The 14,872-nt window shown below is 42.3% G+C and overlaps 1 protein-coding gene across 1 annotated transcript in view; it reads right to left on the minus strand.

Moving 5' to 3' along the window:
* Positions 1-14,872, minus strand: part of TRPC5 (transient receptor potential cation channel subfamily C member 5) — a 182,543-nt gene that overhangs the window by 28,135 nt on the left and 139,536 nt on the right. Inside the window, exon 8 of the mRNA XM_038588105.1 lies at positions 8,550-8,745. Coding sequence (XP_038444033.1) covers positions 8,550-8,745 — 196 coding nt within the window. The remainder of the gene's footprint in view (positions 1-8,549; positions 8,746-14,872) is intronic.

Raw genomic sequence — 14,872 nt, forward strand, 5'->3', positions numbered from 1 at the left:
AGGCAGAGATATAGGCAGAGGGAGAAGCAGGCTCCCTGGGGGGAGCTTGATACAGGACTCCATCCCAGGACCCCAGATCACGCCCTGAGTCAAAGGCAGATGCTCAATCACTGAGCCACCCAGGTGCTCCAGGCTCTGAACTTTGTCATCCAGCTCCTAGAGATATGATTTGCCTACGTGCTTCTTTTTCATTGCTGGGGCATACTCCCTGTTGGCGCAGGGAGGACATTATTCCCATTTGAGGATACTTTCATGAGATATCAAAGAATAGAAGGCAGAAAAGAATGAGACCAGCTCCTACACCCTGATTGCCTTCGATCAACACCAGACCGATCCTTACTGGCATACTACTTCCCTCCCAGAAATGAGATCTGAAAGCTATCCCCACTTTTCTGTTTATTCTGATTTGACCTTGAGGTCTCAGCCCTGTCTGCCTGTCCTAAATCAACCCCACCAATAACTTAATCAGAGAGGTACCGAGAGATGGGGTATAGCCAGACAAATGGAAATCTCTCTAGGTCTTTCAAGCAGAAAATTTCAAAAAGGGATTAGGATGTCAATGATGGAAAAGCTAAGGAGCCAAACGGGACAGTGAGACAACTCAGAGAGTTGTCAATTCAGCAACAACAGGAAGCTGCTCTTCTCCCTAGAGTTCGAGGGACAACTGGGAGGTGGTGAGTGGTGTTACCAGGGCGCAGAGACTGGGGCTATCTGGTGGGACCTAGAGCCAAGATGGGGATGCCTTGCAAAAATTAGGTCCAAGGAGGCTTGGGATGCCTGTGGTAGCTGGAGGTGAGTCCCATGGGAAATACAGCTGCTGCTTGGAAGTACCACAAAAAAGGGGGCTTGGGGTGCAGAAGAAATATATGAGCTTCTTCTTTCTTCTTATCTTTGGGTTGGTCAAACCTACCCAGAAGCCAAAGGGCGGCAGATGGTGGGGAATATAGTTCCCTTGATACAGAGCAGAGTAGGAAATGGACAGAGGATGGATCAGAGTCAGCAGATAAAAGCCTAATTATCATCCTTATTGTACAGAGAAGTCATATGAGGCAGAAAGAGGTCAAGTTGCCCCAAAGAACACTAAATGGCAGTCCAGATCTCAAATCCAGGCAGTCTGACTTCTACGCCCATTCTCTCTATAATCACTGTTATTATCTATTGTGATAATACTATTGCTATTTTACTCATGTCTGACTTCTCCCTCTGAACTAGACTTTAAGCCCCCTAAACCCATTAACTGTGTCTTTACCTTCATATCACTTACAGCACCAAGCCCTCGTGTATTTCTCAGAACCTACCAGGAAATGTAGGTTGTTCACTGATAGGGGATTACTAGCAGGTTTGCATAGGTCCCACGTTACCCAAAGTGGAGGCACTATTAAAATGTCCTCTGTGGTTCTGAATGTTTGCTTTCTTGTTAGTGAGATGTAGTAATCCCAGATGGGATTCCAGGGAGTGGTTTGGCAGTAGGGAAAAGCACAAGCTACAATGAGAAAAATTAATATCTAGATTGCTTGAGGGTATCCCAAAGGAAATAGACAGTTATTAAAATTTGAAATGGCTCTGCTCCAATATCATAACATTTCTATAGGTTGAATCAAGACGCTCCTTCACCTGGAAAGAGGCTCTACTCTTCCTTAGACTTATAGCTTCCATAGTTCAGATTGCTTTAGGGGACTGAAAGCTGGCAAGGTTTATGTTTTCTTCTGTTTTCTGATGAAGCCATTCTTGAGAGGTAAAAGAGGGATACAGGTGTGTTGATAAAGTGTTTGAGGTTCCTATGCTAATGGAACCTTTAGTTATTGGAACTGGTAGGACAAGGAGATTGGTGGTTCAGAATTGTGATGTAGCTAGGGAAGGAGAAAAGGTGTGCTGGGGACTTAGCAGTGAAAGTGCAGTCCAGGTGCTTCCTGGTCTCAAGGTCTGTGTGATAGGGTAGCAGTTCAAGAATGCTGGGGTCAGACTACCTCAATTCAAATCCCGGATCTACCACTCTTTAGCATATGATATTATCCATATCCTGGGGATAATACAGTATTATAATATAGTGCACTATCCTTATTTTTCTCCTACCTCTCTGGTTGTTCTTAATCTCCTTGGGCGATCTGTCCTGTCTTTCCAACCTCTATGCATTAGAATGCCTCACTTTTGGACCTCTTCTCTTTTGTATCCATACTCACTCCCTTAGTGATCTCACCAAATCCCATGGCTTTCAATACCATGCACATGCTAGTGACTCCCAAATCTCTGTCTGCAGCTTGGACCTCTCTGCTAGACCTGTAGACCACTGCCTACCTGACATCTCCATTCAGATGTCTAACAGGCATTTCCAACTCCGTATGTCTAAAACTTAATTCTGGATCTCTGTCCTCCATGTTAAGCCTCCTCCTTTACCACACTTCTGCCTCACAGTAAGGGAACACTCCACCCTGCCAGTTACTCAGGCCCAGAGTCTTGGTGTCATCCTGGACTCCTCTCTTTTGCTCGTACTCCACATCTGATCCATCAGAATTGGATGTAGCTTTGAAATATACCTAGAATCTGACCATTTTTCATCGTGCCCATCATGACCACGCTATTCTAAGCCACGATCAGCTCTTATTTTTGGTTAATGCAATGATCTCATAACTGGTCTTGGCTGGTGCAACAATTCTGTCTTTTCTCAATCAGCATACTCTTTTTTTTAAAAAAAGATTTTATTTCTTTATTTGAGACAGAGAGAGCACGAACAGGGGGAGGGACAGAAGGAGAGGAAGAAGCAGGCTCCCTGTTGAGCAAGGAGCCCAACATGGGACTCGATTCCCAGAACCCTGGGATCAGGACCTGAGCCAAAGGCAGATACCCAGGTGCCCCTCAATCAGCATATTCTTATTAAAGTGCAAGTCAGATCATGTACCTCCAAGACCCTCGCATGGCTCCCAATTTCACTCAGAGTAGAGACCAAAGTCTTTACAAAGGTCTCTCAGGCCTGACACAACCTCTTATTGACCCTCATTACCTTTCTGACATCATCTCCTACTTCTCTCTGATTTGTGTACTCCACTCCACTCACAGTGGCCTTCCTGAGGCTGAAATCAGAGTGTCGGTGTGGCTTAGCTCTTATCTAGAGGATCTGGAGAAGAATATGCTTCCAAGTTCATTTATGTTGTTGATGGAATTCATTTCCTCGTGGTTGTAGGACTGAGGTCCCCACTTCCTTACAGGCTGTCAGCTGGGGGCTGTGCTCATTTCCTAGAGACCACCTGAATTTCTTACCACATGCTTCCCTCCATCATCAAGCAATGGCACAGCAAATCCACCTCATGCTTTGAATCTCTGACTTCTTTTGTTACCAGCTGGAGAAAATTCTACTTTTAAAGGACTGGCATGATTAGATTAGGCCTATCTGGATAATCTCCCTGATTAGTGACCTTAATTACGTATGTAAAACTCTCCTGCCATGTATGCAACATAATCACAATTGTGCCATCTCATCATCTTCACGGTCCTGACGATTAGGGCAGGAAATCTTAGGGGAGCATTTTAGTGTTCTGCCTACCACGATGACTATGACATTCAGACTGTTTAAGAAACCGACCCATCAGAGTGTATGCCAGCGACAGCACTGGAACAGAGGCATGGAAAATACCTGCTATTCCAGGCATCAACTTTCACCTGCTGGATTGTGAAGTCATCCATGGGCATCCCAGAGGGAACAGCTGGAGTGGCAGCTATTTACCAACTGGTATGGAGATATTTCAATTTCAGTCTTCACAACTAGGTGCCATACCAGTGTTTAGCAGTTGGTTATCTGCCTGGCTAGTGGGTTACAAATCATAGTGTGGTGTGTGAGTTGTTGACTTCTCTGTGCTTTGGAAATCTGAGATTGTCTCTGAGTGATTGGGTGTGGGCAGGAAGACCACTTGCCCCCCTTGGAACTCCTGGGTATGCAGTGGCCCCTTCCAGCCTTGTTTACTGTCTTTGCAGTGCTGGGATTGTTTTGATGAATGTCTTCATGGGCATAACTGTCTTTTGCAGTTGGAGAGTTCATCCATTATCTGAGCCTCCAAATGCTGCCACCCCAAGGGAGATAATCAATTCTATGTATTTGGGCTCTCCCCAAGTCTTGCAGCAGATGTGGCTCAGTGAGGCAAGTGCTATTTACTTAATCTCGACTTTATAGTGAACACTCCTCAGAAGCCAGAGAAGCTGAGGGTTCTTAGTAACTTGCCAAACGAGGCTATATCACACAGATAATTAGAAGTTTCATGTTTTGTGAGGATCAGTCTCAGGCAAAAGAGATGCCCCTTGTAGGTGAGTTGGAGGTAGGAATAGGGCCTAAGGTAAGTGGGTTTTTGTGGAGCTGGTCTGTCCCTCCCACCTACTGTTTTCATAAAGGTGAATTTGATTAAAATGGTATCAAGGGCAGCTTCACTTGATGGAACTAGACATATATATGAGGAACAGCAGCAACAAGGTGGATGTGTTGGAAGAAGTGTCACAGAGAGAAATAAGCAGCTTGGGAGAGATAGAAGGATAAAGGAAGAAGAGTAAATCAATGCTAATCACAAACAATATTAATATAAAATATGGCCAGCTTCACTAGATGATGCTGGCTGGGACCACAGAGCACAGGCCTGGAGTGATCCTTGCTTCCCCATATCTTAAAACTGACTATCTGTGACTGCAGTGGCGCTTCCTCTGGCACAGAAATATGAATTTCTCGAGAGCCACATATCTACTCCACCAGCAGCTCTGCATCCTGCACAGAGCATCGAGAAAGAGGTTGACCCTTCAAGGGATCCTATTACCTGCTGTTCCTGAGCTCTGTCCTAGAATATACACTTAAACACATCCCCAGTAAAGCTTGTCAACAACTGAGTCTCCACTTAGACTGAGTCAGCCTGTTGTTACCTTTTGAAGTAGGAGAGATTTGTCTTCAGTGGCTTCCCTTGCTATAGCATTTCCTCCTGATATATCAGGGCCTTCTAAAAACTGCATTGACTACTGAAGTGGAGATGTTGCAAGTGGAATAAAATCTACTTGCTGGTTTTTACTGTTTTTAATCCAGATATTATTGGAATCAGATTGCCCAATATCAGGATCTCACTGGATCCAGTTCCAAATGATAAAGACACATTACCAGAAGATCCCAAAGTAGGAGATGGCATTCAGAGTGGTTGGCCATGAGTCCATAGGTATGGGATGGTGTAGACCCTATTCAGGCCATATTCCAGCAAACCCTCACCTCTCCACCCCCAAGCTTTTTCTTCAAGCTAAGGTGTTTTCTTCGGGTACAACAGTAGGTGGCATTAAAACACAACTTGCTACCAGTGGGTGGTGACAAGAGAGCAGGAGTTGACTATTTCCACCCTTCCTAGCAAAATGTCACTGAGCTCAGTGGGAGACACCACAGCCCTGTATTAGGTGACAAGAAAATCTATTTCTTTTCCACTGCCATTAGGGGCAATCAGCTGCAAGACACCCAGGGAGAAAATGACAAGTGCCTCGGCATGAATATTGCCATCTTTGGCAGGGTAAGGAAATGCTAGGCATAAGAGTGGAAAAATAACCCCCTGGGATTTTAGGCCTGTCCCCTTTATACAGACAGACTTGTAGTAAGCATAGATCATTCCAGAGTTCTTGGTCTGGTTGGGTTTGAACTATTAAGAGAGAGAGAAAAGTATAAAATTGAATGATATTCCATTTCAAAAGCAGCAGATGGACAGCATTTCAGAGCTAGAAGGGGCCTTGTGAGCTTGGCCTCTTCATCTAGACACCCAGACTCACAGGATGTCAGAGCTGACAGGGATTTTAAAGATCACTGTATCAGACATACAAATGGCCAAAAGGTGCATGAAAAATTGCTCAGCATAGGTAATCATGAGGGAAATGGAAGTCAAAACCAGCATGAGCTATCATGTCACAGCTGTTAGAATGGCTATTATCAAAAAGATAAGAGGTAGCAATTGTAGTGCAAATGTGAAGAAAAGGAAGCTAAGGTGTACTATTGGTGGGAATGGAAATTGGTGCAGCTGCTATGGAAAACAGTATGGAGGGTCCTCAAAACAATTAAAAATAGAAGTGCCGTGAAGGATGCTTCAGCAATCCTACTTTTGGGTGTATATCCAAAGAAGATGCAACTACTATCTTGAAAAAAATATCTGTACTCCCATGCCCACTGTGGCATTGTTCAGAATAGACCAGACATAGAAACAACCTAACTGTCCCTTGACAGACAAATGGATAAAGAAAATATGGTATATATATGGACAACAGAATATTATTCAGCCATGAGAAAGAAGGTTTTCCTGGATGGATGAAAATGGAGGGTATTATGCTAAGACAAATAAGTCGGGCAGAAGAAGACCAATATTGGCTGATCTCAGTTACATGTGGAATCAAAAAGGCAAACTCAGAGAGACAGAGAGTAGAATGGTAGCTGCCACGAGCTCAGAGTTGGGGGAAATGGGGAATGTTGGTCAAAGGGTACAAATTTACAGTTAGAAGTTGAGTAAGTTCTAGGAACATAAGGCCCAGCATGGTGACTCTAGTTAACAGTGTTAACAGTGTTATAGCATATACTTGAAAGTTGCTATCTTAAATGTTCTGACCAAAAAAAAAAAGGTCATTTATGTGAGGTGATGGATGTGTTAACTAACCTTATTATGATAAACATTTTGCAATATATATGTGTATCAAATCATCACATTGTACACCTTAAGCTTATTGAATGCTATATGTCAATTATATCTCAATAAAGACCATTTTAACCCTCTTACTTTTTGGAAGAAAATCAAGCCAACAAAGGGAAAGTAAGTTACTCAAGATCACAGTTATAAATGACAGGACTAGAACTAGAGTCCCTAATATATTTTTTCACTATATGTCCCCCCGGAGGCACCTAAGACCTAACCCATCCTAATGGATATTTTTACGTTCTAATTTCTTTAAACTGTCCAGTGAGAGAAATTCTACAAACCTACCTAGGGGAATATATTTCATTGCTATCTATGGTTAGGAAATTTTTCCAAATAGAAAGCTCAAAAGCCTCCTGCTGCAACATAAACCCATTCCGCTTTGGTCCTCGTCCTTAATCGAAATGGATCACAGATGGTCACTATCACCAGTAATATTTATGAAATATGGACAATATGTGGGTATATATATATGTATGTAAAAATATGTGTGTATATTTATGTATATATTTATATGTATGTACGTATGTATGTATGTATTTATTCATGAGAAACTCAGAGAGAGAGAGGGGGGGGGCAGAGACAGATACAGGCAAAGGGAGAAGCAGGATCCCCTCAGGGAGCTGATGTGGACTCGATCCCAGACCCCGGGATCACGTCCTGAGCCAAAGGCAGATAGATGCTCAACCATTGAGCCACTCAGGCGTCCCAGTATACTTATATTCATATAACCAATAACTTAAGCTGTTTTTCTGTAAGTTAAATGATTCCTCAGTGGTAGATCAAATCTGAGAAATAGCATCTATGAAGGAAGACAAGAGTCGGGTCTTTTCATCTGTCTTCTGTGTTATATCAAAAACTTACAGCAACAGATAGACCCATGGAAGTGATCTAGCATCTTATTATGAACTAAACATCCAAATCCACTGATACCCAACTAAACAGGAACTCAGATAGAGTTCAGATAGTCAAAACTCCTAATACTCCATTTTAAAATATGATAGGTAGATCATAAGAAAATAAGCTAAGAGTAGATATTTATTTTGGCATCAAAAACCAGAGCAGGGCCTGGACCATTCTCATATCCTATACCTTTACCATTTCTCATTTATTGCTGATCCCAATTGTAGCATGATGGTCAAGAAAAGATTCAGTGATTGACTCTACTTAAGCATGTCTCACAATGGAGTGCAATTTCTCATATATCCTTTCTTTAAAAAAATTATTTATTTATTTATTTATTTATTTATTTATTTATTTATGCGAGGCAGAGACATAGGCAGAGGGAAAAGCAGACTCATGCAGGGAGCCCGGTGTGAGACTCGATCCTGGAACTCCAGGATTACACCCTGAGCCGAAGGCAGACACTTAACCACTGAGCCACCCAGGTGTCCCTCATATATCCTTGATGAAAAAATAGTCACTCTCTGAAAAGTTGTCTTTGGCAATGGAATGCTCAGTTTTGTGAAGGACATGTTTGCAGTGAAGAAGGAGATAAGACCCTCCTTACCTAGAGAACCACTCAATCCACCCTGGAGATTAGTGGAGTGACACGTTATAGCCAAACTGTGCTCACACCTTCCGAATTCTTTCTAAGGCAAGAAAGTGGACTCACAGTTTTAAACATATTATTTAACAGGCTACCAGAAAGTCTTATTAACTAAAACCTCCTCTTCAAGATTACTGAGATTCAGTGGACTAAGAGTGCAAACCAAGTTGCCTTTGAAAGAAATAATTCACTCTAACAACTGGGAAAGCTAATGTAAAATACTCCATGCAAACACACTGCTTCATTGAGCTTCCAGTGGGCTCCAGGCCAATGTGACCACTCCTGAAGTCAAGTAATCACCCTTGTAAAGCAAAGCTACTCACGGCAATAAGCTGGTAGGAGTTGTTCATCATGGCAATCAGCATGTTCAGCAGCACTACTAGGGAGATGACATTGTATGTCCCAAACATGGTAGCTCCCACAAACTCTGTGAACTCGTGTCTGGCCTTCACATTGGTAACATAGAGATTTAAAAGGCCGAATACAGACCAGAAGAGTGACTGGAGGGTTTCAAAGAGCCTGAAAGAGGTCAACGAACAGGTTAGTTAGTTCTTTAGGAAAGGTAAGGAAAAGAGAAAATGTGAATGGATCTGCTTAAATAAGGGGCCTGTCAGATTTCCATCCCAACAGGGAGACTGGTGATGTCACATATTTTGGTCTCTTTCCCTACCCAGCCCAATCAAGTGGGTTAATTTGTTTGTTGCTGCTTCTGTATCTTAGGCTTTTCTCTTCCACCTGGAATACCTTCCTTCTCTTCTTTGTCTACAGAAAGCCTATACTTTTCTAAGACTTATTTGAAGGGCTCCTTCCTTTGCCAAACTTTCTCTTTCATCTTGAGACCATATGATTTATCACCTTTCTAATTACATAAAGGCAGTAAATGAGTAGTTAAGAATATGGTGCTTGGGTTAGATTGTTCTAGGTTAAGATCTCAACTCTGTCATTTGCTAGCTGAGTGAATGTGAACAAGTTACATTTCTGATACTTCTTTTGTGGTTCTGACAGGGCCCAGCATGGTGCTAAGCTCAGTGGGTGAGTTTAGGGATCCTTGAATTAACATGTTGTGTAGATTATTTTAAATCATATGTTAACTAACAATTACTGAGAACTTACCATATATAAACATGTTAATCACTTTTCCATACATGATCATTATTATTCTTGTAAAACCTTTATTGTTACAGCCGAGGAAGCAAAGATTCAGAGGTCACTCAGCTCTAAGTGCTGAGCCAGAATTCAAATACAATTCCAGGGCAACCCTGGTGGCGTAGCAGTTTAGCACCGCCTGCAGCCCGGGGTTTGATCCTGGGGACCCTGGATCGAGTCCCACATCAGGCTCCCTGCTTGCTTCTCCCTCTGCCTGTGCCTCTGCCTCTCTCTCTCTCTCTGTGTGTGTCTCTATGAATAAATAAATAAAATCATTAAAAAAAAACAAATACAATTCCACCTCACCTCCTCAGACCACTGCATTATTTTATTAGACTGCTCCATAAATTATGTTTCCTCTCCTAGTCTCCAAATATGCAATTTTGCAATGATAAGTTTTCAGTGTCTAGGGTTTCTTTGGCCTTATGTTCAGAAATCTGTGTAGGTAGCAATAAAAGGCAGCCAGCTCTGGGTGGCAGAAATCAACTATTTCTCAAGCACATGGATGAGGGGCAGAACATAAGAAATGCTACTTTAAGATTAGATGCCCCTTTTCAATTGCTCAAAATACGTTCTTTTTATTTTTTAAAGATTTATTTATGTATATATTTTTAGAGAAAGAGTGAGCAGGGGGAGGGACAGAGGGAGAGAGAGAGAGAGAGAGAGAGAAAGGGAGAAAAGCAGACTCTCTGCTGAGTGCAGAGCCCAATGTGGGGCTCAATCTCATGACTCTGGGATCATGACCTGAGCCAAAATCAAGAGTGGGATGCCCAACTGAATGAGCCTCGTAGGCACATCCAAAATATGTTGTTTTTAGTGCAATATATATTATATATAAAGTTTTTTTATCTATTTACTCATAAGAGACACAGAGAGGCAGAGACATAGGCAGAGGGAGAAGCAGGTTCCCTGCGGGGAGCCTGATGCAGGACTCGATCCTGGGACCTCGGGATCATGCCCTGAGCCCAGAGCAGATGCTCAACTGCTGAGCCACCCAGGTGCCCCTAAAGTGCAATATATTTTGAGAGGTTTAGGGATTTGTTCTTGGCTTCATTTAGGGGGTATGTGGGGTAATGTTTTAAAGCTTCCCTCTCTCTGGGATTGGTCTTCCCCCAGACCTTTGAATGACTGTCTCCTTAACATCACTGCAGTCTCAGCTCAAATCTCACTTCCTCAGAAAAGCTTTCCTCAGTCACTCTACCAAAAGTGGCTCCACCAATTTTCTTTTACCTTATTGTCTCATTTAATTTTCTTTGTAGCATTTAAAACTCCCTAAAATTATATGAAGTAATTTTTTTGTTTAAATATTCATTTTCTGTCCATCCCCACTAGTATGTAAGCTCTATGAGGGCAGGGACATACAGCTACTATGTACCTGGTACATGATAACTACTCAATAATACTTGTTGAATAAATGAATGAATATGTATTAACTATTATTGTTATCAATGGATTCAGGTCTAGAAGACTCCAGTCCCATTGACACAACCAGTAGGCTGCACAGTGGGGTCAGTCATTTTGATGAAGGTTGTGTTCTGTCTGCACTGGCCTGACTCTCACAGCGCCCCCTTCAAGGCTGCCTAGGCAACATGCACATGGCTCTTCTCTCAACATCATAGGTAACTTCCATGATTTTTCCAGCAACACATTGCTTGTGAGCTAGCCTAGAAGGAAGAAATTTGCTTTTCGTGTGATGAAAATAAGTACTGGTTGGTGAAGCATTTGAGAATCAAAAGTCAGATGAGAGCCTGGAGTTCAGAGGCCAGGGCACAAGAACCAGAATATGGCAAGTCAGACTTAACACAGGATCTGAATTTCCAGGAGAGTCTTTTTTTTTTCTATTTATTTATTCATGAGAGACACAGAGAGAGGCAGAGACATAGGCAAAGGGAGAGAGAGAAGCAGGCTCCCCTCAGGGAGCCCGATGTGGGATTCGATCCCTGAACTCCAGGATCACACCCTGAGCCAAAGGCAGAGCTTAACCACTGAGCCATCCAGGTGTCTCTCCAGGAGAGTCTAAAAGTCAGGGCCAGGCAATACAGTGCATTACAGAGCCAGGAAGAAGGTCAAAACTGGGAGAGATATGGTGCTCAGGAGTCTGCTTCTACCAAGAGGGCACAACCAGGGCATGGTAGTGTACACTTAAAATCAGGGCAGGTGGGAGGCCAATAGTGGCACAAGCAGCTAGGCAATAGCTGAAGAGCAGAAGCCAAGGCGAGTGTGGTTCAGAAAAACAGAAAGGAGCTGCAGCAAATAGGAATGGAATGACCTCGAATATAGAAAACATTCAGTAAGGATTTGTTCATTGCATGACAGATAACAAGGCCACAAACCAGGACAAGTGATATGTTGGCAAGGTCTCCCTTCATTGGTTGTTTTTCCAGAATCGAGGATGTTACACTCCTCCACCCCCATCCTCATAAATAATGAAAATTGCAACGGTTAATGCTTGAGTGTAGAGCTTACTACTACTAGCTGTTCCAATGACTTATAGAAAGATTCCCTAAAAGTGAAAGTCTAGGCATTTAAAATCTTCCCTCAACTGTGGTGATATTCTAGTCAGGGAGATCCTATATGTATAATTGTACAAGAGAGGGGGACAAAAGGTGGAAAGATTGCTCCTCAGTTTTCATAACTCATACTGAGAATGCCTTCAATATAGCACACAAAATGTCAGAATATGGCCTGGCCACTAGGAGAAGCTGGCTTGTTGAAAGGCACACCCAGGTTAAATGGGTGACTGACATATGGGGTAGATAAGAGCATTCTAGTAATACATCAGTAGGAAGCCCTGTGGCTTCTAGGCTCAGCTGAATTTACAGGGAAAGGGCCGCTCTCTAGAGCATTATAGACCTGGTGGCCAGGTCCATAATAAAATCATCACAGATCACAGGGATGGAAAGGGATGTTGACCAAACCCCAGAATCCTAATGCCAAAAGAATATCTTTTTAGTTTTAAAGGATATGATTTTAAAGAAAATAATCCATTTTTTATTTAGCAGAGAGTAAACAAACATAGGGAACTTGCTAGCTCAAGAAGGGGCACAAAGTGAGGCTACAAAGATTGAAGAAGACTTGATATTAAATATATGAAAGACAAATCTGTCCCAGCTGGTTAAGGGGAAAACTTGAGCATGTTGAGAGCCATTCACAAATAGATCACAAAGCTAAGAGGGGCACAGTGGAACAAAGATAGGAACTATAGTCCTCTGGACACTTTCTGAAAGTCTCACCTATGAGATAAAGAGTTCATCTTATAAAGGTAGAAGGACTATGGAGAGGGCTTACCCCTCTGGACTTAATTCAGACAAGTGAAGAATTGGAGTGTAAACTGGAATAGAAAGGCTCATCGGGTAAAAGCAGTAATGTCATCCTGTATTTCGCAGGGCCATTCTGCAGTTTCCTGGACTTGCAATTTCTTATTCCATCACGCATTTCATAAGCTTCTAACTCTGGGTGGAATGCTCCTGCCATGCTCTCAACTTCTAACCTCCACTTTCATCCCATCTCCTTCTCTGCCCACCTCTTGTTTATTCCTGCCCTGCCTCCTTCCCTAAAAGGTTGGGTTAGATGCTCCTCTTTTGTTCTCCCATAGCACCTTAGCCTGATTCTATAAACATATGTATCGCACTCTGAAACAGTAAAAGAGAGTGTCTAAGAGCCAACTTTAGACTCCTCCCCTTATTAACCATTTGACTTTGGAAAACTTAAATAGCCTTTAAACGTCAAGTTTCCTCATCTCTAAAATAGTTTATTGGAAGGATAAATACTAATTGCTAACATTTATTGTGTTCTTATTATGTGCTAGGCACTATGCTAAGTGCTTTGCATGTCCTGTAATGTTGGATTCTCAGAATAATCCTGTGAAATAGTTACACTTATTTTTTTTTTCAGATGAGAAACTAAAGCACCCAGTGGTCACACTGGGAGAGAGTGGCAAAAGCAGGATTTGCACAAGACTCTTCTCATCCTGGAGCCCACATGCTTAACTAACCACTTTTCTCTATTACATAAGATACTGCATATAATGCACTCGGCACAGCGTTTGGCATAAGCATTAAAAATGGCAGCTATTAAAAAAAATGGCAGCTATTCTAATTATTTACTCATGTTCTTCATTAGACAATGAACCTCTAAAGGATAAGGATGCCATCTTAGTATCCTCATTGGCTGGCATGTAGCAGTTGCTGAATACATGTTCGTTGAATAAATCTGGTTTTTTAAAAATTTTATTTATTTATTCATGAGAGACAGAGAGAGAGAGAGAGAGAGAGGCAGAGACACAGGCAGAGGGAGAAGCAGGCTCATGCAGGGAGCCTGACGTGGGACTCGATCCCAAACCCTGGGATCATGACCTGAGTCAAAGGCAGACGCTCAACCGCTGAGCCATCCAGGCATCCCTCATTGAATAAATCTGTTAAAGATGATGGGAGAAGCACACACCTAAGTAAAGTATAGATAATTGGTACCGTCCTGTGATAAGAGGAGCAGGAAGGCTATGCACTTAAAATAGGGGAAAAAAGCAGGAGACAATCAATAACAATCTTTAATAATCTGGCCAGAACATAAAGAACCTTTGATAGAGACTGAGTTTGTTGTATTCATGTAACTAAGCTTGGAAAATATAGGCTGAATGCTGGGTAGAGAAATCACCACTGATTAAGTGGGAATAGCCACAAATGAATGGAGTTAGTCTATAAGGACGTCCCAAGTGACCTGCTAGGTCATGGCTCTGTCCAATATTTTTGCATGTATTCATGATGCTTGCAACTTTACACAACAAATTTTATGTAGCTTTATAAAACTGGTCTTATACCTACATCCCTGGATAAAAGCACAGCCTACAGGTTATATGTCTGCATTGAAATCCTGACTCTGACATTTACCATCTATGTGATTGGAGGCAGCCTGGGTAACTGCTTTGTACCCTAATGTCCCTATCTGTAAAATGGGTAATAATAATAATGCCTACCTCATAGCATGGTTGTGAGGATTAAATGATTTAATTCATGTATAGTTCATTTTGTCCTGGTGCCTAGACCTAACTCAGTAAATATTAGATACTTTTATGATTATTGTTAACCTTTACATTTCTTTTTTTTAAAGATTTTATTTATTCATGAGAGACACAGAGAGAGAGGCAGACACACAGGCAGAGGGAGAAGCAGGCTTCATGCAGGAAGCCCGGTGTGGGACTCGATCCCCGGTCTCCAGGATCACACCCCGGGCTGAAGGTGGCGCTAAACCACTGAGCCACCCGGGCTGCCCAACCTTTACATTTCTTTATTGTCTTTACAGATTGCCAACCATATGCAAATCTAGTTACATATTTGCAATCATAGTGTATATAATTTTTGTGTTTTTAAAATATTTTGTTTATTTATTCATGAGAGACATAGAGACATAGGGAGAGGGAGAAGCAGGTTCTTCGCAGGGAGCCCGATGTGGGACTTGATCCCCGGACCCAGGATCACACCCTGAACCAAAGGCAGATGCTCAA

This window comes from Canis lupus, chromosome X, assembly GCF_011100685.1.
Source record: "Canis lupus familiaris isolate Mischka breed German Shepherd chromosome X, alternate assembly UU_Cfam_GSD_1.0, whole genome shotgun sequence".
Lineage (NCBI taxonomy): Eukaryota > Metazoa > Chordata > Mammalia > Carnivora > Canidae > Canis > Canis lupus.